The 24,608-nt window shown below is 45.1% G+C and overlaps 1 protein-coding gene across 4 annotated transcripts in view; it reads right to left on the bottom strand.

Annotated features, from left to right (window-relative positions):
- Positions 1 to 24,380, bottom strand: part of SOGA3 (SOGA family member 3) — a 67,557-nt gene extending 43,177 nt beyond the window's left edge. For 3 of the 4 annotated variants that reach the window (XM_037894747.2, XM_037894749.2, XM_037894748.2), the window contains exons 1-5: positions 24,144 to 24,380; positions 23,390 to 23,499; positions 20,599 to 21,534; positions 19,698 to 19,922; positions 15,536 to 15,694 (exon numbers count right to left, since the gene is read on the bottom strand). In XM_037894747.2, the coding sequence (XP_037750675.1) occupies positions 15,536 to 15,694; positions 19,698 to 19,922; positions 20,599 to 21,459 (1,245 nt within the window). In that variant the 5' untranslated portion in view covers positions 21,460 to 21,534; positions 23,390 to 23,499; positions 24,144 to 24,380. Of the gene's footprint in view, positions 1 to 15,535; positions 15,695 to 19,697; positions 19,923 to 20,598; positions 21,535 to 23,389; positions 23,500 to 24,143 lie in introns of those variants that run through there. The other variant, XM_043542877.1, reaches the window with a different exon arrangement.
- Positions 24,381 to 24,608: the final 228 nt, after the last annotated feature.

Consider the following 24,608-nt stretch of genomic DNA (forward strand, 5'->3'; position numbering starts at 1 on the left):
ATAAAAGAATCTCCGCGGAAATAAAGACTTATTTATTTTTTAAAAATTGGTCCAATAAGCTACACCTACTTTGTTACTTCTTAACCATGGCTGCAGTGTTTGGCACTCTGATTACAGAACATTACAAGGACCTGGATCTACTAAGACACTGAAAATGTCAGAGTTTTCTGGCTATTGAGGCAGTGAATACTGTGACAAGTGGAAAACAAGCCTCCACTGGCAATGAACAAACACCAAAAATCCTGCCTGCAGCTTCATACCCCCAACTAGTGTCGATTCCATTGAATTCAGTGGAGAGGTCTGACCAATCACTGAGCATAGTGAACGTATTGCATACACCACAGCTGTGCTGTACTTCCCATGATGTATTTCTACACAGCAAAGAAAAATCCACGTCTGGCCCTTGCCAGCTGACTCCGGCTCACGGGGCTTCGGCTGCAGGGTTGTTTCATCGTTGTGTAGACTTCTGGGCTTGGGCTGGAGCCTGGCATTCTGCAGGATGGGAGGGTCCCAGAGTTCCGGCTCCAGCCCAAAGTTCTACACAGCAATGAAACAATCATGCAGCCTGATCCCCGTGAGCACAAGTTAGCTGGCACTGGCAAGCCACAGGTTTTTCTTTGCTGGGTAGACATACCCCCAGTGGCTCTATGTAATGTTCAATGACATACACTACAAATACATAATTCAACTGCATATACTCAGTCACAATGCCTTAAAAGAAGAAAAGTGCCCTGTCCATGTAGTTCTGCAGTCAGTTTACAAATAAAATCAGAAGTGAATGGCGAATTGCTTAGAAAGTACAGGTATCATGCTAGTAATGAATGCAGAATCACTACAGAGGTGTATGCACAATTCTGTATAATTACTTATATGCAATATTACACTACAGCATAACCAGAGAAGCTGTTTTGCTTGCAGTATTCACCATTGACACATGTATTATCCATTCTCTCTTGCACCTCAAGAAAGAAAGAAAGACAGTCAGTCAGCCTACATATAAGATATTTGCTTAAGCTGATTTTTAATTCTTAGCACATTATTCACACATAAATAGCTACTTCACACAAAACAGTTACTGTGGTTGCAGATCACATTACAAAAAGCTCAGTGCATTAGGAAAAATGGCATAATGGTAGAATGGTACCAACTTCTACCCGCCTCTACATGTTGGCTGTGATGAAGGTTGGCTTGGATAATGTGTCCACAATGACCTCTGCAGTATCTCTGTCTAACAGATATAACCTTCTCCCCCTCCAGAACAGAGGCCTATTCTCTGACAGGTGCAAAATGCGTCATTGACGTTGTGGACCACAGAGTACATCCCAACTAAAGAGCCCCAATATTATAACCAATGTCCTTATCATACTTCACAAACTCTTGTTTTTATTGAGTGCATTGGAAATGAATGCAAATTACATTATCAGTTGTGTGCAATAGAATCTATGAACTGTGTTAACTCACCTTTGAAAGGGAGATTTTTTTTTCAGCAACTACAAAAGAAAGGACTACGATTTCTGCACCAGCCAAAGACTCAAACTGTGATCATAAAGGCAGAGACCCTTGCTAGATTAGCACCTTCCACCATAGGTCACTAGTGTTCTGTGTCATTTGGCTATAGCTTATTGAGAACGAGTATGTACAGCTATGTTAGGTTCAATCAGCTTACCTCATTTTGCAAGCATTGTGTAACTTACTAATGGAGGTTAGCAACCTTAAAAAGGGTCATTTTGAGGAAGTTACAAATGAGCAAGTTGTTGATCCATTATACAGTTAACATCATAATTCCTTTATGTAGGAATGGTCAGAACTTGGATTAGCTGCCTACTGCTCATCTGCATTACAGAATGAGGTCCTGCCATTTTCTTTCACCTGATTTTGCATTTGAAATTGCACAGACATAATCCCAGAAGGACTAAGACATGCCTCACAGCACACATCTGTATTGCAATATGCTTCTTATTCCTGGCACTGTTAGCAGGATACTGCTGAAACACAGGACAAAGCTTACCTCTATAACAGTATATCCTATTTTCCAGCATGGGGCAATGGCAAGCAACCTAGCATTATGGTGCTTTGCAGGAATACGACTAGGAATGCTGGTAGCTTTGACACTCCCAAACCCCACTCAGGAAAAATACACTGACAAATTCCACGTGCAAAACAAAGGAAGCTTCAAGGCTTCTTACTTGCAACCTGAGCCACCTCGTTAATTAGCCCCTTGTTCTGTGCCATTCTATGCTTACTAGCAGCACTGGAGAATCTGGCCTAGCAATATGCTTTCACTGAAGAGTTAAACTTGAGACCAGGAGAAAGAAGTCCTAAAGACAGCAGTGGCCATGGATATAATAAATGCCATGACAACTCCTCCTTTGATCTGACAGAGCTTGAGTTTTTCAACTGTCAGCAGCAGGTTGCAAACCCTATCTATTTTCCCAGGCTTTTCTTCAGGGGACAGGAGGCATTGAGGGAGTGAGCTGATCACAGCGCGTTGAGGGCTAAACAGTTTTTAACTATTATTTTTCATGGCCTTGAAGAGATTTTCAGTAAAACAAAGTCTATTTTGAAATGTGTACTCATTCTGTAAAAGAATGTCTTTGTGTTGATGAGCAATTTTTGATAATTTGAAAAAAAATTAAATTACACTCGTGCAAATTTAGCTTTTTCAGATTACCAAAACATTTTTAAAGGAACTATAATCCTCCAGTGAGTGCCCTGGAATCCATGCAGGGCCTGCTCCATTGGCTCAGAATCACTGGACGATTATTACTAATATTATTTATACTGTAGTAGTGCCTAGAGTTCCCACACTATACAGACATATGACAAAAAGAAGGTCCCTTTGTGAAGAGTTTACAGTCTAAATAGGCAAGGTAAATGCTCTGTCTCCACTTCTATTATGCTCCCGTCAGATAGAATGACCAGACAGCAAGTGTGAAAAATCGGGACAGGGTGTGGGGGGTAATAGGTGCCTATATAAAACAAAGCCCCAAATATTGGGACTGTTCCTATAAAATCAGGAGCAGCTGATCACCCTATCATCAGGCCCTCAACACACCACTGTGCTTGGGGTTGGTGGGGAGGAGCCATGGTGTAATGTATGACACCCAGAGATTCCCCTTTATGTCAAGGGAATCCCTGGCTACCTTCTTACAGTAGCCCTCTGCCCCTTTGTGTCATATGGGGAAGAAGATGGATCTGGCCCTCTCTGTGTTGTTTCTTTGAGGATCTAGACCAGTTCTATAGAAATGTGCCAAAGAAATGTTCTTTGAGATGGTACTACATAATACCATAGAGAATGGCTACAAAGGTATGTAATAAACTGAATCAATCAATATGACAAAAAAATGACAGTGATAACAGGGATGAGATAAAAAATTCAGGTCATATTATCTGAGGAGAGTTAAGCAGAGAAAAAATCACTCAAATCAGATGATGAGCTATGAGAAAGGTAACACAACTGGTATAGAACTAGCTAAACTGGGTAGCCCCATTTTCTGACCTTGGCTTTTAAGTTAAACCACCAAATTTCTCATTTGAACAGTCAAGTTGGCAACTAGAAGACTAAAATGTGAGTGCCCATATATGGAACTGGGAGTGAAAGTTTGAAAACTGATCCCCAATGGATCCAAGAAGGGCAACTGAGACTCCTATATAGCTCTATAGCTCCTTATGGGGAGATGTGCTCAGCATGTCACAAGCTATCACAAAGCCTAAAAGAGATTATCACATGGTAGTTGGTTCAAACTGAAGCCAAGCAAGACTGCAGTGATGCTGGTGGGAATGGGGAGCTAGATATATTTTTATAGCTTTAAGGAGCTAGATATATTTTCCTCTGTTTGCTGGGCTAGTACAGTGCCTCAGGGCCTTAATGGAGTCATCACTAATACTGGATATCACTACTGGATATTCAAGTGGCAACCATAGTATAAATTATTCTCTTTTTCCTCCAGATTTCTAGGAAATAATATCCTTCCTTTAAGAGGAGGCCCTACCAACAGAGATGCATGCATGCATTCATTGCCTCCACACTCGACTACTGTGACTCACAGTACCTGGACCTAAAGGTAGTGGCAACATGACAGCTCCAACTTGTGCTGAAAACAGAAGACCAGCTCTTTAGTAGGAAAAACTACTGAAAACACATGACACCAATGCTCCTCATCCTTCACTGGCTCCCACTTAACTTCAGGGGTCATTTCAAAGCCCCTTGTCTTAATCTTTGAAGTCCTCAATGCTCAGGGTCCAGCTGCACTAAAGACCACTGCACCATTCATGACCCATATAAACAGCTGTGTATACCAGTTTTGCTGACCCTACTCCTGCACAAAGGAAATGGATTAGATTTACTCCTCTGCCACCTCACTTGGGTCAATAAAATTCATCACTGAGTCAATTATTCTCATGGACATCAGAACTCTAGTGATGAGAACAGTGGTTCAAAGGAAAGTTGCTCTTATGCTTAATGAACTGAATTGGGATGCAGGACATATGTGTTCAGTGCCTTGTTTTGCTACATATTTTCACAGTGACTCTGTGCAAATCACTTACTCTCTCTGTGCCTCAGTTCTCCATCTGTAAAATGGGGATAATAATACTTCCTTTTTTCACTCTTTGTCTGTTTTATCTATTTTGATTGTAAGCTCTGTGGGACAGGTATTGTCTCTTTCTTTTGTACATTGCCTAATATAAAGAGGCCCTGAACTCAGCTGGGACTTCTCTGCACTATCATAAAACAAATAAATCATCACCACCACCACCATCACCACCACACATGGAAAGTTGGGGCTGCCCATATCAAGTAAAGAAAAAAAGAAACTCAGAACAACATTATGCTGGCATTAGAAAGGAAAGAAAGTCAAGCCAGTACAGTATTACTATGTCTTCAAGTTCAAACAGCTAGCAGCTTTTAATAAGGCAATGCACTGGGGCAATTTTATTCTGGTGATCATAGGTGATGATAGAATTACTTTTAAAGTATACCATTTCCCTCAGTTTTAAAGGTATCATACTTATATTATATTCATTATATTTGCCAATTTGTATTATTTTCTGATAAACAGGCAAAACTGCTAATATAAATTCCTTGTAAACTTGGGGACAATTTGATGACGGTACACCAAGCAGCACTTGGGCAGCACTGTCACCCTGAAAAGGTCCTGTTAAGACTTTTTTCTGATGAAAATCTCCTTGTAGGAAGGCATATTTTGAGCCTGAAAAAAATATTCCAGTACTATTTTATAAGTGGTTTGGAGCCCATATTTTCAATGGCCATCAGGCTGTTCAGTTTCCACTTGGATAAACTCAGTTTGCATCACACTGGTATATACTTCTCAAACTTTTTTTTTCTGCTTGTGACACATCATTAACACTCTTTTCAAAAGACTTAAAGGGAACAGCTATAATATATTTTGTTGTGGAGATTACCTTGTTTTTCAACACCACAGTTTCCTCATCTTTAAAGCACCTACATGGAGCCAAATTCTGATAACCTAGATCCCAGTGAAATCATTGGGAATATTCACAGAGTAAGGTATTAGTTACGGTGACCAAGGGTGTCAGAATCACACCCACAGACTTTGAACAACATCCATATTCAGCATTTGTTTTAAAAGAAAAATATTTGGGAGGCCAGTCATGTAAGCCCTGAACATATGGGACTCCAGTGGACTTCAGTGTGGGTTGGGGGGTGGTCTGTCAGTCTGTATATACAGTGCTTACAGAACACCAGGTTTGGGGAGTATTTTGGAAATATTTTGCTAAATAAATCCTGGATTTAATTTTGCTTCTCAAACCTTTTGGAAATAAAATATCTTAATTATGATTTTTAATTAAGCTTTCACGAAAGGCAACAGACTGAGAGCTCTGATAACTGAAATCCTCTAGGTAGGGATATCATTGGTAGATGTTTTGCTATAGAGATAGACTGAGCCCTCTGTCCCTGGAGCAGACCCAGGAAGAAACTGTGATTGAAAGAATCACAAATCCTCCCCTGCTGCCATCTTGTGCCAGGAACAAATAAGTTATTAGAACTCCAGAAAGGGTGCAGCTTACTTCTTCCAAAATGGGCCTGGCCAACTACTCTAGCTAGTGAGTAGAGGAGCAGGGCTAAGGCCCCATCCATTTCCTGCCCCACTTTTCCCCTTCCCTGCCCACCTGCTTGCAGGGTAGTAAACAGCTAGAGCACTCCCAGCTATCTTTGAGACACCACATACTTCCTCAGGAAACTACAACCCATCGGTGATCTTCCAGAAAACACCCTCCTGGCCACTATGGATGTAGAAGCCCTCTACACCAACATTCCACACAAAGATGGACTACAAGCCGTCAGGAACAGTATCCCCGATGAAGTCACAGCAAACCTGGTGGCTGAAGTTTGTGACTTTGTCCTCACCCATAACTACTTCACATTTGGAGACAATATATACCTTCAAATCAGCGGCACTGCTATGGGTACCCGCATGGCCCCACAGTATGTCAACATTTTTATGGCTGACTTAGAACAACGCTTCCTCAGCTCTCGTCCCCTAACACCCTTACTCTACTTGCGCTACATTGATGACATCTTCATCATCTCGACCCATGGAAAAGAAGCCCTTGAGGAATTCCACCATGATTTCAACAATTTCCATCCCACCATCAACCTCAGCCTAGACCATTCCACACAAGCGGTCTATTTCCTGGACACTACTGTGCTAATAAGCGATGGTCACATAAACACCACCTTATACCGGAAACCTACTGATCACTATAGTTACCTACATGCCTCCAGCTTCCATCCACGACACACCACACGATCCATTGTCTACAGCCAAGCTCTAAGATACAACCGCATTTGCTCCAATCCCTCAGACAGAGACAAACACCTACAAGATCTCTATCAAGCATTCTTACAACTACAATACCCACCTGCTGAAGTGAAAAAAGAGACTGACAGAGCCAGAAGAGTACCCAGAAGTCACCTACTACATGACAGGCCCAACAAAGAAAATAACAGAACGCCACTAGCCATCACCTTCAGCTCCCAACTAAAACCTCTCCAGCGCATCATCAAAGATTTACAACCTATCCTGAAAAATGATCCCTCACTCTCACAGATCTTGGGAGACAGACCAGTCCTCACTTACAGACAGTCCAGTCCTCGCTTACAGACAGCCTCCCAACCTGAAGCAAATACTCACCAGCAACCGCACACCACACAACAAAAACACTAACCCAGGAACCTATCCTTGCAACAAAGCCCAATGCCAATTCTGTCCACATATTTATTCAAGTGACACCATCATAGGACCTAATCACATTAGCCACGCCAGCAGGGGCTCGTTCACCTGCACATCTACCAATGTAATATACATGCCATCATTTGCCAGCAATGCCCCTCTGCCATGTACATTGGCCAAACTGGACAGTCTCTACACAAAAGAATAAATGGACACAAATCTGACATCAGGAATCATAACATTCAAAAACCGGTAGGAGAACACTTCAACCTCTCTGGCCACTCAATAAAAGATTTAAGGGTGGCAATTTTGCAAAAGAAAAGCTTCTAAAACAGACTCCAATGAGAAACTGCTGAGCTTGAATTAATATGCAAACTAGATACCATTAACTTGGGTTTGAACAGAGACTGGGAGTGGCTGGGTCATTACACATATTGAATCTATTTCCTTAAGTTAAGTAGCCTCACACCTTCTTGTCAACTGTCTAAATGAGCCATCTTGATTATCACTACAAAAGTTTTTTTCTCCTGCTGATAACTGCGCATCTTAATTAATTAGCCTCTCACAGTTTGTATGGTAACTTCAAACTTATCTGTATATATATATATATATCTTACTATATGTTCCATTCTATGCATCTGATGAAGTGGGCTGTATGCTTATGAAAGCTTATGCTGTAATAAATTTGTTAGTCTCTAAGGTGCCACAAGTACTCCTGTTCTTTTAGCTAGAGAGTGGAGGCTGCACTCCCCAAAAGACTTAGACCCAAAATCCAGGTAGGCCAAACAAGGGGATAATCTAACCCATAATGTTTATTGTTTGGGGTGTGGTCTGTTGTATTTAGTTAACAGGTGTTTACTATTGGTTCAAGTCTGCCAGCTTGACTCACATTAAACAGTACCTTACTATGCACATACTCCTGTTCATTTCAATGGGACTAACTGCAGTGTTAAAAATACTACTCAGTATGAGCAAAGGTGGCAGAACCAGACCTAAAGCTGTTAGAATTTACACAATTAAACATATCCCCACATAAACTGGTCAGCTTATAAAAATTGACTATATTCCCAAAGACAACTGTGAGAAGTACAGTTCTAAAACAAAATAAAATGAATGTAACCACAGAGCAGATTACAAAATTCTCCACATCAGCTCCACCCAGACCCATTGAGAAAAAATTGTTTGCTGGGGACCTACTCCCATTTCACCCCAGTTAGAGATGTGTCAGGGGCCCCCCTGAGCTCAGGACCCTAATACAATTGTCCTCTTTTCTCCCCCCTCTCATAAGCCCTGCACTCCATCAGTTACACTGGCCGCTGCATGGTCACAAGAGGCCTGATGTTTTCAGTTGCTTATATCTTTGCTAAACAAACTGTTTATGCTGAAGTTTTCCATGCTGTGTGGTGTGCTTTAGGCTGAATTTTTTTTTTTTTTTGAAAGTTTCAGCCGAAATGGTTCAGCCATTTCTGATAATGAGGCTAGGAAAAATACATTGTTTTGCCAATATAAAAGAATTCTGGCAACCTTTTCTTTGAGAAGGTCCAGCACACTCATAAGAACATAAGAACGGCTATACTGGGTCAGACCAAAGGTCCATCTAGCCCAGTATCCTGTCTTCCGACAGTGGCCAGTGCCAGGTACCCCAGAGAGAACGAACAGAACACGTAATCGTCAAGTGATCCATTCCTTGTCGCTTATTCCCAGCTTCTGGCAAACAGAGGCTTGGGACACCATCCCTGTCCATCCTGGCTAATAGCCACTGATAGACCTATCCTCCATGAACTTATGCTTGGGAGCAATGATTTGAAATATTGCAAGGATGCATCCGATGAAGTGAGCTGTAGCTGTAGCTCACGACAGCTTTGCTCAAATAAATTGGTTAGTCTCTAAGGTGCCACAAGTCCTCCTTTTCTTTTTGCGAATACAGACTAACACGGCTGCTACTCTGAAACCTAAAATCTCTGAAGATTCCATGTGTGCTGAGCATCCCCTCATAGCTCCTAATGCTGACCAGCTTGTAAGCCATCCCCACAGCATGGTTACAGGGACAAAGCCTGGTCCAGATCAAAGCTGGGCACTGGAACTGAGAACAGGGAACATTTCTCCCCTGTGCTCTCAGTGACTCTTGCCTGTTGGCACACAGACAGCAGGGGGGAAAAGCCACCTGACTTGAATGCAGAGGGAACGAGAGCTGGAGTGGGTAGGAGGGAAGGGAGTAGACTGGGAAAAGGAGCCTAGTGAGAATGGGACTTGGTGGCAAAGACAGGGAAAAGAAACTGTGACAGGGAGTTGGAAGAAGGATAGGGACTGGGAGCCAGGATGGACACTGGGACATGTTGGGCAAGGAGCCTGGGACTGGAACCCAGGACAGGGGAGACTGGGAGACAGACGGGGAGACTGGTATTGACTAAGCAAGGAGACTGTGCACTGAGGGAAGGGGAAGCTGGGATTGGGTGTTAGTGAAATAAATAGGGAGCAGAGGAGACTGGGAGCCAGCTGGGGGGGCGGAGAACACTGAGTTCAGACTAGGAGCTGCAGGGAACGGGGGAGCCTGAGACTAGGGACCAGGAGGAGGAAATGGGAGCAAGGGAGGTGAATCTGACAAAGACCCCAGGTGCAGGGGTAGAACTGCGACTGGCTGGGCAAAGGAACCAGTTCCAAAGAGGCAAGGAGGGTGGAGACTGGGACAAGAAGCCAGGGAGACAGACTGGATGAGGAGTCCAGGGAGGGAGACTTGGAGCCAGCCCAGCAGGGGAAGCAGAACAAGGACTGAGAGGAACAGGGGCAGAGGAAGACAACTGGGGACTGGGAGACAGGAGAGATGTAGATCAGATGAGGAGTCAGGAGCGGATATCTGGAACTGATTGGGCAAGGAGACTGTGGACAAGGAGTTGTGGAGGACAGACAGATACTGTCTGTCAAGGAGATTGAGTGTGACTGGGGAGAGACTAGGGGGAGGGGGATGGGACTCAGATGCAGAATGCCAAAGGGGAGACTAGGGTTGCTGGGCATGGAGACTAGAACTGGATCAGCCTGTTCCTGTCTGAATCCGCCTCACCATTTCCCTGTCTCAGTCCCCACCTTTCCAAGCTCCTCACCTCTCTGCATTCCAGTCAGGCTGTTCCATCTTCTCCTCCACACTGGCAGGCTGGGGGGGAAGAGACACTGAAAGCACAGTAGAGACAATCTCTCTCTGCTCCTAGTTCTGGTGCCACAGTAGCCCCAGCAGCCAAGAGGAATAATTGCAGAGAAAGTTCTGCTCAGCCCTAGAACCCTGGGCTGGACCACATTCAGTCACTCTATACGGATGACGTATGCACAATCCGGTTGACACAGAGGATCTGTGAGGGATTGGAGCATACTCACTGTGAATGGAAACATCTGAGAATTTAGTTGCCAAAGTCTAACAAATCTTTAATGAGCATGTGTGAGCTGAAATTTTTCAGTGGCCTATACCTCGGCCAGATTTGGATGTACTTCCAAGGGGATGGCAAAGGCACATCCCCAGCCACATTGCAAGTCCTTGTTCCAAAGCAGGGAGGCGCTAGACCTTGTCAATTAAACAGTTGTAGGACATTTTTTTTAACATAGCAAAATATATTTTTCCTTAATTTCATTCTTAGAAACAGATGAACCATTTTCATGAAATTTTTAATAACAACATTCAGCCTGATTAAGACCCTCAGTGTGGAAAATGTCAGCACTAGCCATTAAAGTTGGACACAACTATAAGCAACTGAAAACAAGATCTTATAACCGGAAATGTTAAGCAACTGTAACTACAGACATCCTTACCAGAAACACGTATAGTACAAATATGTGAATGGAGTAATCCCATTTCACCCATAATTATTTCCATTAATAAGTTACTATTTACATGAATTAACATATTCAGACATATGAAGTGCTAAATATCATGGGCTAATTTAATACTATTTCTATTACATTAGCATCTAAAGGTTTCAGCTGAGACCAGGGCCCTATTGTATTAGGCACTGTACAAACACATAGTAAGAAATAATCTCCATCCCAAAGACTTTGTCACCTAAATAGACCACGGGTTGGAGGGAAAACAGAGAGGTGAAGTGACTTGCCTAACCTTACCCAGAAGGTCAGTGTCGAAGCCAGGAAGAGAAGCCTGCTTTCCTGACTCCCAGTCCAGTGCCCTACCCACTAAACTACATGGCCTGTTTTAGACTCTGTTTTCATGCAGTGCATAATAAAAGATCATCCACAGGTGGACCACTCCTTCTCAGAAAGGCACAATGCCTCCCAGGGCTTCACCTTTGCACTGGAGAAGGGATTTCTGAAACCCATTTATGGGGTTTAGCATTCTCCCCCAGCCACCAGCCTACTCATACCTACTCTATTTCTCCCAACAGGAAGCATCTAGGGCACAGCACCTATACAGCCAGGTGCCTGGCTGCAATTGAATTTGGCACTAATATGGATGTACAAGATGGGGGAATCCTTACTATCTACTATACCTCTGAGAAATTTGATAAAGGCTACACAAAATGTAGCCCTAAGTAATTAATTACTCATTATTATTATGCCTTTGTCAGCTTTAAATAGTAATATATTTGCTGACCTAGATAACTGCTCTACCTCTAATATATATTTAATATTAAGTTGCATATCTAATGAACTGAATTTCTTAAAAAATCTAATAAATATGCTAGAGAACCCAAATGAATTACAGAACCTGTATATCTAGCATCTTATGCTCCCTGCAATAAAAATGTTACTATTAATGATAATTATTAATAATGGGGCACAGATATAAGCAATTAGTAGTAATTTGCTACAAAGAAAGGCTGAAGCCCCACCGTGCACATGAAAAATCTGCATTGTGCACTGCAGCTTAACTGGCCTGCTTCCATCTGGAGATATGCAGTGGTAAGGTTGCTAAGCAAAGAATCTGCAGGGTGCATTAAATAGGGCATTATCGGACTGCAGGTGGGAGCAGCCAGTGGAAAACACAGTTCTATCACATGCTACCCCAAAACAGCTCCCTAAATTCTGATGTCAAACTGACTGCAAGCTGTTGTGGTCATGAGCAACATTTATTTCCACTCATCAGGCAACACACCATGGTTCCTTCAATTTTCAACAGTTCCAAATGCAGAGAGGAATCTGATACTAAGTGTGTAAGTGTATGTGTGTGCACACATACATGTGCTTGTCTGTATGTGTGTAAAAGTGTCCAGTGTCTGGATCAATCTCTGCACAACCCATGTACCTTTAATGCCACCTGCTTGCAATATGGCCAACCCATCTTCTTTAATAGCAGCCTTAAAGGCGTGGCCTCTTTACTATGAAATGTTTGGCTCCGATCACTCTCTGCTTGGTGAGCTGAGGCATGCTAAATAGCATGAAAGGTTTCCACACTTTCTTGTGTATCATTTGGCATATCTCTGCTATCTCCACACTGTTGGTCATAGAAAAAGAGCAAACTACCAACAGAAGTTACACTTCAATGCATTTTAAAGAACAGAGAGGCTCATTACTTTTCCAACACATGAATTTAGGATTTCACATTTTTCCAGCAAATTTGATGACATGCAATATAAAAGATATTCAAATTACTGAGACACATTCAGATCACAGTTGCTCTGTTGTAAATCAAGAGTAACTGTGGAACTAGAGTTCCAAAGAGAAATAATTCGGCCTGCTAAACCCAGGGCTGTGAGTTCAATCCTTGAGGGGGCCATTTAGGGATCTGGGGCAAAATTTGGGGATTGGTCCTGCTTTGAGCAGGGGGTTGGACTAGATGACCTCCTGAGGTCCCTTCCAACCCTGATATTTTATGATTCTATGATTCAATTCACAAGAAAATAGGAAGCCACCATTGTGGCAGTCTGATGATGTCACTGAAGACACGAGAAATGTAGATCAGCATCTGAAGGTATGAGAGGCAGCAGACATAGAAATCTGGTGTAGATAAATTCTATTCTACTTCAGAATTATTTGGGTGGTTCTAATGGTGGTTTCATGTTAACTTTACTTCCATAGTTTCTTCACAGATGCTGAACTTCAACTTCAAGCAACACAAGACAGGAAATCAGTACTCAGGAAATCAGTACTAGCTTCCTCCACTGCTCTTCCAACTGGCAAAAGGCTTCCAACATGCATAATATTAGACTTTTCTTCAATATCCCTCTCCTCTGTCTGAACTGCTTCTCCTCAACCGTCCTTCTCTATCCCCAATCCTGTGCTGAAAATCATAGCCAAGGTCAGCATCCTCTACTCCAGGTTCCTGCTCCACATGGATGAGCATCAGCAGCCTGATATTGAGGTACAAGTCTCTCTCCCGACTTTTCTGCTCCAGCCTGATAATATTCACCTACCCCATCCTTAGGGTGCAGCTCTCCAATCCAACTCAGTATAGAGATACAACTTTGCCTCTCATGACCCGAGTCTGTACCCAGGGCCCTGATTTCTGGTGCCCAGTCTCCAAAGGGTGCCCCATTTCTCCTCTCTGGCCCAGTATCCCCATTCTGTGATAACAGGTATCATCAGTGAGCTCTGACCTCCTGAAGCTATTACCAAGGAGAACAGCACCAACCTCTAATCCATCTTGGCTTTCTCCTTCATCCTAGAGTTCCAAGGAACCTTCTTGCTGGACCAGAGAAGGGAAGTGACAGATACTCAAGATACAGGGAGAAGTGGAAGATATGAGGAGCAAATCCATGGTTCAGTGGTATGGGATAGAAGTGTATACAGAATAGATCCAGGAGGAGATCACAGAAGCTGATGATGACAAAGGCCTATTATCAAGTTCATTCCCCTACACGTACAAGATGTAGATCCCTAATAGATGACATATGAGATATTAAACTGATACCACATTTGATCTTAATTCGAAGACCAAGAGGAAGCAGGTTGTGAGGTAGAAGCAAACCATGGCATAACCTTCAGCACTGGACTGGGGCAAAAGAATCAGAAGTAGGACTGAACCCTGAACAGCAACCCAGGGAGTCTGAATGGACTGAAACTGGGGAAGGTTTGGAGCAAGGCTGAGTCTAGCAACAAGTACTAAGGGTAACTAGAGAAGCACCACAGTCTCATACAGCAGATGGGTGTGGCAGCTGAGAGCAGTGGTGTTCTACAGTGAAGACCAGAACAAAACCAGAAGAGGAAGAGAGTCTCAAGCATGGAAGATGGAGCAGGCTCTGATTTTCATGTTCTTGGCAAACCAGTTACTAGCTGGAAAAGCAATGGAAGGAAGTTTGTGGGGGTGTGGCAATGGACACCACTTTATCCTCTATTGACAAGTGTGAGTATCAACACCTGCAAAGAGAACACAGGTATTGTGTACATGAAACCATTGTTAAATTAAACAAAACAAATTCTAAAAATAATAGAACTTACCCTACAACGTTGAAAATCTCCTGCCTTTCTTAGCAACTTAAATACATTTCTTCAGTCTCCAACAAGATCAGACTAGCAACTGGAATTTCTGTTGGGAAGTCTCACTAAAATGGCAGCCAGAATGGATATACTGAAATGGTGAGTTATTCCTTAAATCTGTTAGGAATATTCATTTTTAATCCGCACACTTTTTCTTGTTAATGCTTGCTCTGTTACCTTGCAATCTGCTATGCTATGTACTGCTGTTGCAGACTTTTCTGTTTATTTTCTTAGGAAAAATCTGGGTGCTCTTGAACCTGGGGGCTGGGGATGAGGACAAAGAGCATTTTCTTCAGCCTAGCACATGTGAACCAGTAACGTGCAATACAGACCTAACATTTCATTGAGCACTAGGCTGAAAGAACAGCTAGTGCACTCATCAGCATTCCAAAACTCGAAGGGAATGCAGCTAGGATGGGAGCATGGCCAGGACCTAGCTCCTCTGCGTGCCTGCTAGCATCTGACAGCAGTTGCTGCGGGAGCACATACTCCAGCTTACAAAAGCAGGTGTGCAGGACACGATTCAGCACATTTACACTAAAACTCCCCATAGCATTCTTCATGCATCTGCCTTGCATAGGCAGAATGTCTCAGAGCCCCACGGCTTAGCTATGACAGCTCCACAATCCCACAGCTTCAGAAAAAAACAAGACAACAGTTTGGTTATGTATGTCTGTGAAATGATATTAACAGCCCATTTAATTTCTCCAATATGTTTACAACTTCTTAATAATCAAGCTATTCAACCTGACCATTTGCCACCTTAAATTCTGCACCCTCAGAACTCCCATAACTGCAATGGATATATGGAATATTAGTTATTTCAGCAATGGTAATTTCAGAACTTCAGGTTGGATTAAAAACAGTTCCCATATTTTGAAGTATCACCAGTAAATAACACAAACCTCCTTCACTTTTTCCAGTTCATTCTGTAGAGCCTGTTTAGTAATCTCAACTTCTATAAGCTGCTGTCTTAGCTTTTCATTTTCATCTTCTGTTGTAGCTCGTTTTTCTTCCACATTTTCTAACTCATGATGAAGTCTTACTGAGACATCTTTTGCAACCTAAAAGAAAGGGTGTTTGCAAAAATAAATAATTAAATACATGAAAAGTATGTATTTCTGCAGTACTGTCTGAATGGTCACTTCTGACTTTTTTCAGTAGAAGGGGCATGGAAGAGATGTGCAGAAGCCAGAGTCAACCAGTGGGATTCTGACTACCTAGGAACTCAGCCTAGTTAAAGTTAGGAAAGAAGATTCTTTCCATTGACTTCAGTGGGAATTGGATTAGGCCCTAAACAAATACTCCATCTCTGGACTCCCGGGTGTGCACAATGAAGCAGTAACTCCACCATCCTTGGAAACTGTACTTGAAAGGGACCGAATGCTGCATTGACAGTCCACCCAACTCCTTCACTGACCGCTCCCTTTCCTAATGCACCCTGCCATGTCCCTTTCAGACGTTAATGTCCATGGAAGCACTGACTAACAGCAAGGTCTACCCTCTCCAGCCATATGAAGCACAAACGAGGGGACAGCTCCTCACTTCCTCCCCCCGTTTAGGCATGCAAGGTTGGTCACAATCTGGTCCTTATTATTGCTAATTATTTTAATTTTAAAATAAGATAAGCCTTAGATTTTGTGACCAGACACCTGTGTCTAACACTAAAATTCAGTATGTTTTTAAAGTGCATAGAAGCATTCATGGTTTTTGTTTTCAATTTTGAAATGCATAGACACAGGAGGAGGGTTTAAGGCAGGGGTGAGCAAACTACGGCCCGCGGGCCACATCTGGCCCGCGGGACCGTCCTGCCCGGCCCCTGAGCTCCCGGCCAGGGAGGCTCACCCCCGCCCCCCCCCCCGGCAGCAACACCGCCATGCGGGCAACGGGGCTTGTGCCCGCCCACCTCCCAGGCTTTCAAATAAGCCTGTCCTGCCACTCTGAGCAGCATGGTAAGGGTAAGGGGGCGGAGGGGAGAGGGGGTTGGATAAGGGGCAGGAGGCCCCGGGGAGCAGTCAGGGAACAGGGGGTGGTTGGATGGGGCAGAGGTTTGGGGGAGGGCAGTCAGGAGACAGGGAATGGGGGTGGGTTGGATAGGGGGTGGGGTCCCGGGGGGTCGGGGGGGACAGGGAGCGGGGAGGGTTGGACAGGGGGTGGGGTCTTGGGGGGGCAGTTAGGGACAGGGGTCCTGGGGGGGCAGTCAGGGGACAGGGAGCAGGGGGGGTTGGATAGGGTGTGGGGTCCCAGGGGGGTGGTTGGGGCGGGGGGGTCCCGGGAGGGGGCGGTCAGGGGACAAGGACCAGGGGAGGTTGGGTAGGGTGTGGGATCCCAGGGGGGGTGGTTAGGGGCGGGGGGTCCCGGGAGGGGACAGTCAGGGGACAAGGACCAGGGGAGGTTGGATGGGCCGGGGATTCTGAGGGGGGCAGTCAGGGGCGGGAAGTGGGAGGAGGCGGATAGGGGACAGCGGCCAGGCTGTTTATGGAGGCACAGCCTTCCCTACCGGCCCTCCATTTCATTTCGCAACCCCGATATGGCCCTCGGGCCAAAAAGTTTGCCAACCCCTGGTTTAAGGAAATGTACCAGGACCCAATCCCTTTTTTCACTTATGTAAATGACAATTATGCCATTCAGAACATTATATTATAACTTTATGGCACTTTTAAAATGGTAATAACACATATATCAAATATTTAAGTAAACAACAACAGCTACGATGACTTCGATACAATCATTTTGAAATATGTGACGTGTTAGTTTCTTTAAAATTTGAAGACACAGTTAATCCTTCGTTGGTGTTTGCATTACCTAAGTCTGAGCTCAGAGTTCTCGCTTTTTATGGCCAATACAATATTTATTGCATGTTTTTAATACTCTGTTATATTTCACGTACACCCATACACAGACCTCTAAAGAAAAAAATATTGCATAGAAAGCAATGCAGAAGAATTTTGTCAAAAAAGAGTTGCAGCTAGTGCCTCACTCTTTCATGACAGGAAACATAACTGTGTGTAAAGTACTGATACAATAGGCTGCAGCATTCATTCAATGACTTCCCTATCCCTACGCCCCACCTCTTACACACACACCCCGCACGCACACCTTGGCGGGGGAGGGGGCCATCTTTGCTGAATTCCGAGCAGATCCTAGGCTAAGGGACTGCAGGATAGGGTGAAAATCACATTAAATCAGAGGATTAGATCCTGACCTCCTTTCCCCCCCTTTTGTGCTTAGTTGATCAGTTGGGTAGTTCTCCAACATAGGGATTCCACAGGTAGCATCTGTTACCCTCCTTTCAAGCCCTGGCATAGCAGGAAAGTCAGATATATGGCCTAGATTCTTCAACCCTGAGACTGAATAGCATTTCATATCCTATTTTGACAAGATTACCTATTTGGCTGACAAAGGTACGGTACCTATATTGACATAATATATTTAGACCTCTGTAAGGTTTTCGATGTAGTCATGCAAGATATCCTGATTAAAAATCATCATCCAGTGGGGTCACTTCTAGTGGGATCCAACAGGGATCTGTTTTTGTCCCTGTGCTATTTTATGTATTTATCACGCATCTTGAAGAAAGCATAAAATCAATTGCTGGTTAAGTTTGTAGATGACACAAAAACTGGTGGAATGGCAAATAATGATAAGGGCAGGTCAGTTCTATGGAGCAATCTGTATCACATGGTAAGCTATGCTCACTTGACCAACATGCATTTTAATATAGCTAAAGGAAAAATCAAATATCTAGGAAACTAGACTATAAGTCAACTTTGTACGATGAGGAACTTTATTTTAGAAAGAAGTAACTGAGAACAAGACTTCGGGGGCATGGTGGATAATCAGCTGAACATAAGCTTGCTGCGCAATGCAGTGGCTAAGACAGCAACTGTGATCCTTGAATGTATACGCAGGGGAATATTAAGTTGAAGTAGAAATAAGATGTTTTTATCATTGTATATGGCATTACCAAGATCACTATTGGAATATTGTGTCCAGTTCCGGTGTCCACACTTTTAAAAGGATGTTGATACATTGAAAAGGATTCAGAAAAGAGCTACAAGAATTATTTGAGTTCTGGAAAACCTGCCTTACAGTGATTAAAGCATGTATTTAGTTTATTAAAGAGAAGGTTAATAGGTGATTTAATCAGAGTTGATAAGTACAGTGACAAGATTTCTAACAGTAGAGGTATATAATTCAGCAGTTAAAGGCATAACAAGATGTGGTGAATCTAGAAACTAAAGCTAGACAAATGCATATTAGAAATAAAACACAACAGACTAGAAATAAGGCACAAATTTGGCCCAATGAATATTTAACAATGAGGGCAATTAATCATTGGAACACCTTGCCTATGAAACCAGTGGATCCTCCATCACTCGAAGTGATTGGTTTTCTTTCTAAAAGATTTGCTGTAGCTCAGCCAGAAGTTATGGACTTGAGGAAGGAATCCCTTGGTGAAATTCTATGGCTTGTATTATGCAGGAAGTCAGATTAGATGATGGTAATGGTCCCTTCTGGCCTTCAGATCGATGGCTGAAATCCTGGCTCCCACTGAAGTCAATGGGAGTTTTTCCATTGACTTCAGTGGAGGCATGATTTCACCCTGTGAATAACTTACTCATACAAATAGTCTCACTGAAGCCTGAGTAAATACTATAATGGTCCCACTGGAGTCAATGGGACTATTCAGTTGGGTTACAAAAGCTGGCCCATAGGGTGTAAGCTGTTTGTTTGTAATGACCTAAAAAGGTCCGAGTGTAATCACTCAGGGAAATTACTCAGACTCCCACTGACTTCAACAAGAATTGGCTTGAGTAAAGACTGAATAAAAGATGAATCTGAAGCTCAAAACATGGCCCATAAAATTCTGCCCCCCAAACCAAAGGGTAAGTCTGGCCTGCTATACCCTGGGCTTCTTGCATGGTCTAGAAGATGTGTGCTTCAAACTGGTATGGAGCAGCATGTCTGAGTCAGAGAGGATATGGGAGCACCATTTTGTCTCAGCACTCAGTTCTCTCCTTCTTCAACCACCCACCCACACACTGAGACTAGGTGCTTCTGTACCTTGAGATCCTGCTCCATGCTGCGCAGGAGCTCTCCATCAATCTCCCCAGTCTGTGCATAGCGGAGCCTCTTGCGCTCAGCCTTGCGGAGCCGGTACTGTAGGATTCGGCAATTCTTGTTGGCTCTCTCCAGTTCATGACGCATTTCCTGCAGCTGACAAGCATCCTCCTCGAAGAAACTGTCCCTCATCTCATCCATCTCAGTCCTCAACTCATCTATCTCATTCTGACACCCAGTCAGGCACAGGAGGAGAACACAAACGGATGGACCAAGAAAATAAATATCAGAGATACACAGATAAAACATAGGGAAATGTGGCTAAAATGGAGCTGGAAAACAGGTCTTCTCCCTCCATGCCCATTAAAAAATAAGACAAATGGGAGAAACAGAGGGCAGTAAAAGAGATACTATGAACTAAAACACATTATTGCCCTTGTATAGTATTATCCCGATATTATTATAAATCCTCCCTCTCATGAGCTAGCAGAAGAAATAGGAAATAAGCAGAGATCTAGCCCACCATGCTTTGTATCTGCTGTGCAGCATTCTGCCCACCCACAGATGTGGAGCAGCAGAAGGGGTTGGCTAACCCGCTCTCTCCCCTTCTACTCCCCCCATCACTCCCCAGGAAGGGTGTGGGTGACAGGCCTTGCCCCTTTCCAGCTCAGCTCACAAATCTCCCCAGAGGAATCTTCCCAGCCCCACCCTCTACCTCTGCCTGGGGTGGATGCCATGTGCTGGGCCCCCATCTTGGGGGCAGGGGATGGAGAACACAGGCATTGCCCCTTTCCACCCCCACCTGCCTGGAGGCCGGGTTCACACCCTTGTAGCCATCCTTCTCCACCTCCCTAGGGGAATAAAGCGGGGGGGGGGGGGAGACTCTCTCCCATCCCCCACTCACCTTGAGGGTCTCGTTCTCCTCCCGCAGCCTCTCCATCTCCTCCTGCAGCTCCTCTTGCTGCGGCGGGCTCGCGCTCCCGTCGCCCCCAGCGCCCTGCTGCAGCGCCTCGAGCCCGGCCGCCGCCATGGGCGAGGGGGCGGAGGCCAGGGGCGCCTCGGCCGGGGCGCCGCCGCCGCCGGGGACCGGGTTGCCGCCCTTGGTTTGCATCTGGGCCGCGGCCGCCAGCCCCCGCCGCAGGTGGAACTGGATGAGCTCAGTCTGCAGGCATCCCTCCCGCCAGCACCCGCCGCCGCCCGCCGCCCGGCCCTTGCCTGCGCCACAGGAAGATGGAGGGGCCGGGGCCGCCTCCCCGCCTCCCCGCTGCGGAGCCCGCCCCGCTTTGCCCCTCCAGCTCCTGGGCGGCGGCTGCAGCGCGGCTGCCCCCTCCCGCTCGCCCGCTCCTCCTGCCCCTCCTCCTCCTCCCGCGGGCGGCGGCTCCTCGCCGGCTGGCTCCGTGGCGGGGGGCGGCGGCGGCTCCGGCGCCCGGGAGGCTGCGGCGGCCCCCGCCGCGTGCGGCTGCGCTTCAGCACCAGCCGCGGGCTGGACAGCTCCAGGCAGCGCCGCGCCCCGCAGCAGCGCGGGCGGCGGCCTGTCCGCCCGGCCCCGGCCGCCCCTCTGCCCCGGCGGCGGCCGCGCCCCGCTGCCTTTGGAGGCGGCGGCGGCGACTCGCGGGGGGGCGGCGGCGGCGGGGCGGCTGTCCCGGGGGCCCGCCGGAGAGGACGCTCGCTGCTGCTGCTTTCTGCTGCTGCTGCTGCTGCTGCCCTCCGGATGCTGGCGAGGCTCGGAAGCAGCCGCAGCGCCCCCGGCAGGCGGCTGGTTCATCGCTGCTTGCTAGCGCCGGGGAGCCTCGCTGGCGGCCGGCAGCCGGGGCATCCTCCTCCGCCTCCTCCCTGGGAGCTGGGGAAAGAGCAGCACAGAGAAGGGGGGCGGAGGGGGGGCGCAGAGAGAGGCGCACACGCTCAGCGCTCGCACCGGAGTGAGCGCGGCACACCCGCAGCCGGGCTTGCTACAAGGAAACCCAGGCACGGAGCCCCGCGGGGCAGCACGTGCCCAGCCCTAGCGCTAGGGAGGAGGCTCTGCCCGCAGGCTTTATGTTGATGCCGCCCGCTCTCTCCAAGCTGTTAGTTAGGAGCCGCGTTGCTGCTGGAGGGGGAAGGCGCCTGGAGGCCAGAGCGCTTTGTTCCAACCAACTCCACACAGCTGTAAACTCCGGCACCTGATTTCAGTCCCCAGCCCGTTAAAAATTAGTGTGCTTTGCAGACATCGCCGTCTGGGATGGCCAGCCAAAGTCTGGTCTCCTTTACACCCCTGTAAATTCGGAGTAACTCTGTTGAAATCATTTGAGTAACTCCGGTGTAGCTGAGATCAGACCCTGGCTCCTTTATGTCAGTCTAGGGGACATTTTTTTCTGCTGATGTCACAACTCGTCGTTCCATTCAATACGGAATGACAAGTGGCACTTGGCTCGTACACCTCTTACTTGCTTTGTTCACCCTGGCCAACGTTGTTCGGTGTGTATCAGCCAGAGATGCTAATGTATCTCTATCGTGCTAGAAAGGACTCACCAAGCTGTCAAAAAGGACATTGGCAAGAGGGGAGGGGAAGGGAGTATTTTATGCTCTTGGGGTTGCACACGTGAAAATAAAAACCAGAAGTTCCTTTCGCCCTAACAGGGACTCTCCCGCTGTATGAAGGGCTTTAGACCACCTAAACAGAGGAGTCGTTACTAGCCCCGCCCTTAAACAATGGTGTGGGTTATTGTTATTAATATTACTAAATTAACCTCTGAACCCAGATTTGTAATTAGTTTGTTGTCCGGAGGCGCTATAACACTAGTTCTTAAGATTCATATGTGAAAGTTTACTTTTCCCTCCGATTTCTCAGTGATTGTTACATTTATTAATTTTGAGAAGTCTCTCTCTGGCCAATTTTACCCATCTTTATATTTAAAAGGCTAGGAAACACAGAACACATTTAGATTACTCCAGGGCTGACTGTTACTGTGGTTACCAAATTACGCTCAGTTGGCAACTTTTTTCTATATTAGCAAAGTGATCGTTTCCATGGTCACAATCGATTATAAAAAAGGATATTTATTGGGTGCAACCTTATAAAGATGTTTCTTAGTATAATCTGAAAATGATCACTGTGATTAATAGCCTTTATTCAACTTTTATTTATAGTGATAATTTATGCAAAAGTAAAAACCTTAGGGGTCCCAGTAAATTTCGAATGATCTAAAATTAGCTGAAGCATTAAACAGTAAAGAGAGAAACCTGAATTTGGCAAGGTCATTCTATATTCTGTACCAATTAGATAACTCTGGAACATACTCTAAACTATGACACTGCTTATTGCCAGGGATGCACTGATTACTGTTACATGCATTGACATCTGCAATAATGATTTTAGTTAAAGTATTGAAAATTAATGTTCAGGCGTACATAATTGGGCAGAAAGTACCAATATATTAATTGCCAGAAGTGGGGCCAGGGGCTATACTCTATTAATTTATAAAAACAATTTATGAAATGTTCCTTTACATTTCTGTTGCCTGTTAGAAACAGAATTTTAAGCTGCTCTTTTCCAGAATTCTCTTATTGAAAAAGCCTCTTTTTTCTTGCAATCAAAAACTGCATATAGAGACGCTGAAAACGGGTGGAATCAACTTGATTTCAGTATCTTATTCATTACTATGACTTTTAAGTGTTGCTAAAAATTAAACCAACAAATCTATAACCCTACACGCTACCTGGATTTCTTCCTGAAGTTTCACTGCAGCAAAGTCATCAAGCTCAGCAAAGATCTGCCAGGAATATAACTTGAATCCCTCGTGTCCCAAATTCCAGCACCGGCAGACTTCTATACAAATTAAAGAATCTTTTTAATGCAACCAAAATCCATCTCCAAATAAGAATTCCCCAGCCCCTCTGCACAAACTCTGCAATAGAATCAGCTCGCTAGAGGCAAAATCACGTGGCGTCAAAAGAGGTGACAGGACGCGGTTGCGTCTCTGCAGGTTTTCCTGCTGGAAACAGCTGCCAAGGCGGAGAGGAAAAAAAAAAGAAAGAAAGAAAGGAAAGGAAAGGAAAAGAAGAAAGAAAACAAACAACCCCCACCTGCAAACCAGAAAGAGGTTCACAGTTTTCACCGGCCAGTGTGGAACTAAATCCCCCGAGACAGAAGCAGCCAGGAATTCAGAAGGGGCTTCCATTTAATTTGTTCACTCTCCCAGCACAGATCACGTCCTTCTTATTCTAGTAGGTTTCAATCTGCTGCACACACTGCAAATGTGTTTATTAAAGCTTGTTGGTGCTTCTGGCTTTTGTCCCGATTTTAGGATGCAGAAGGAAGAGGGCGTTTTCGCAGGGTTACCCTAGATGATTTACAATGTGTTGAGTTTTAATCGTATTGAACATTATTAAAAAAAAAAAACCAAAACAAAAACAAAACAAAAAACCCGAACACCAACAATGGCTCTACTGTAAGGCAGTCTCATTACTCACCACCACTTTGTCTGCTGCTGGGCTGGTAAAATGCATACACACACGAGGTACCAAGCTGTGCCAGAGTATCTCAGAGAAATGCAGCAATATTCCTGAGCTGACCTCACTGGGCCTCGGAGAGAGAGGGTGGGGGAGGGAGGAAGCAGCAAAGGGAAGAGAAAAGAAAAGAAGAGATCAAACGACAAGAACCACGCCCAGGCCTTGAGGCTCAATTGCAGTTCTCCTTAGCGGCACATGGCAGTATCGGATTGCAGGGCAAACAGGAGGATTAGGTTGCAGTAGATGTGGACAATTTTCCTTCAAAATTCATTCCAGGGAAACAATAGATTTTGATCAATTATTTATTCTTCTTTTTAAGGAAGACTAGCATGAGGAGACAGTGATGCCAGACGCCTTCTGATGCAGCAGCAGGATGACAACAACTGGATTTTCCTTTGTTCATTTCCTTGATTTGCATTTCAAGTA

This window comes from Chelonia mydas, chromosome 3 (genome assembly GCF_015237465.2).
Source record: "Chelonia mydas isolate rCheMyd1 chromosome 3, rCheMyd1.pri.v2, whole genome shotgun sequence".
Lineage (NCBI taxonomy): Eukaryota > Metazoa > Chordata > Testudines > Cheloniidae > Chelonia > Chelonia mydas.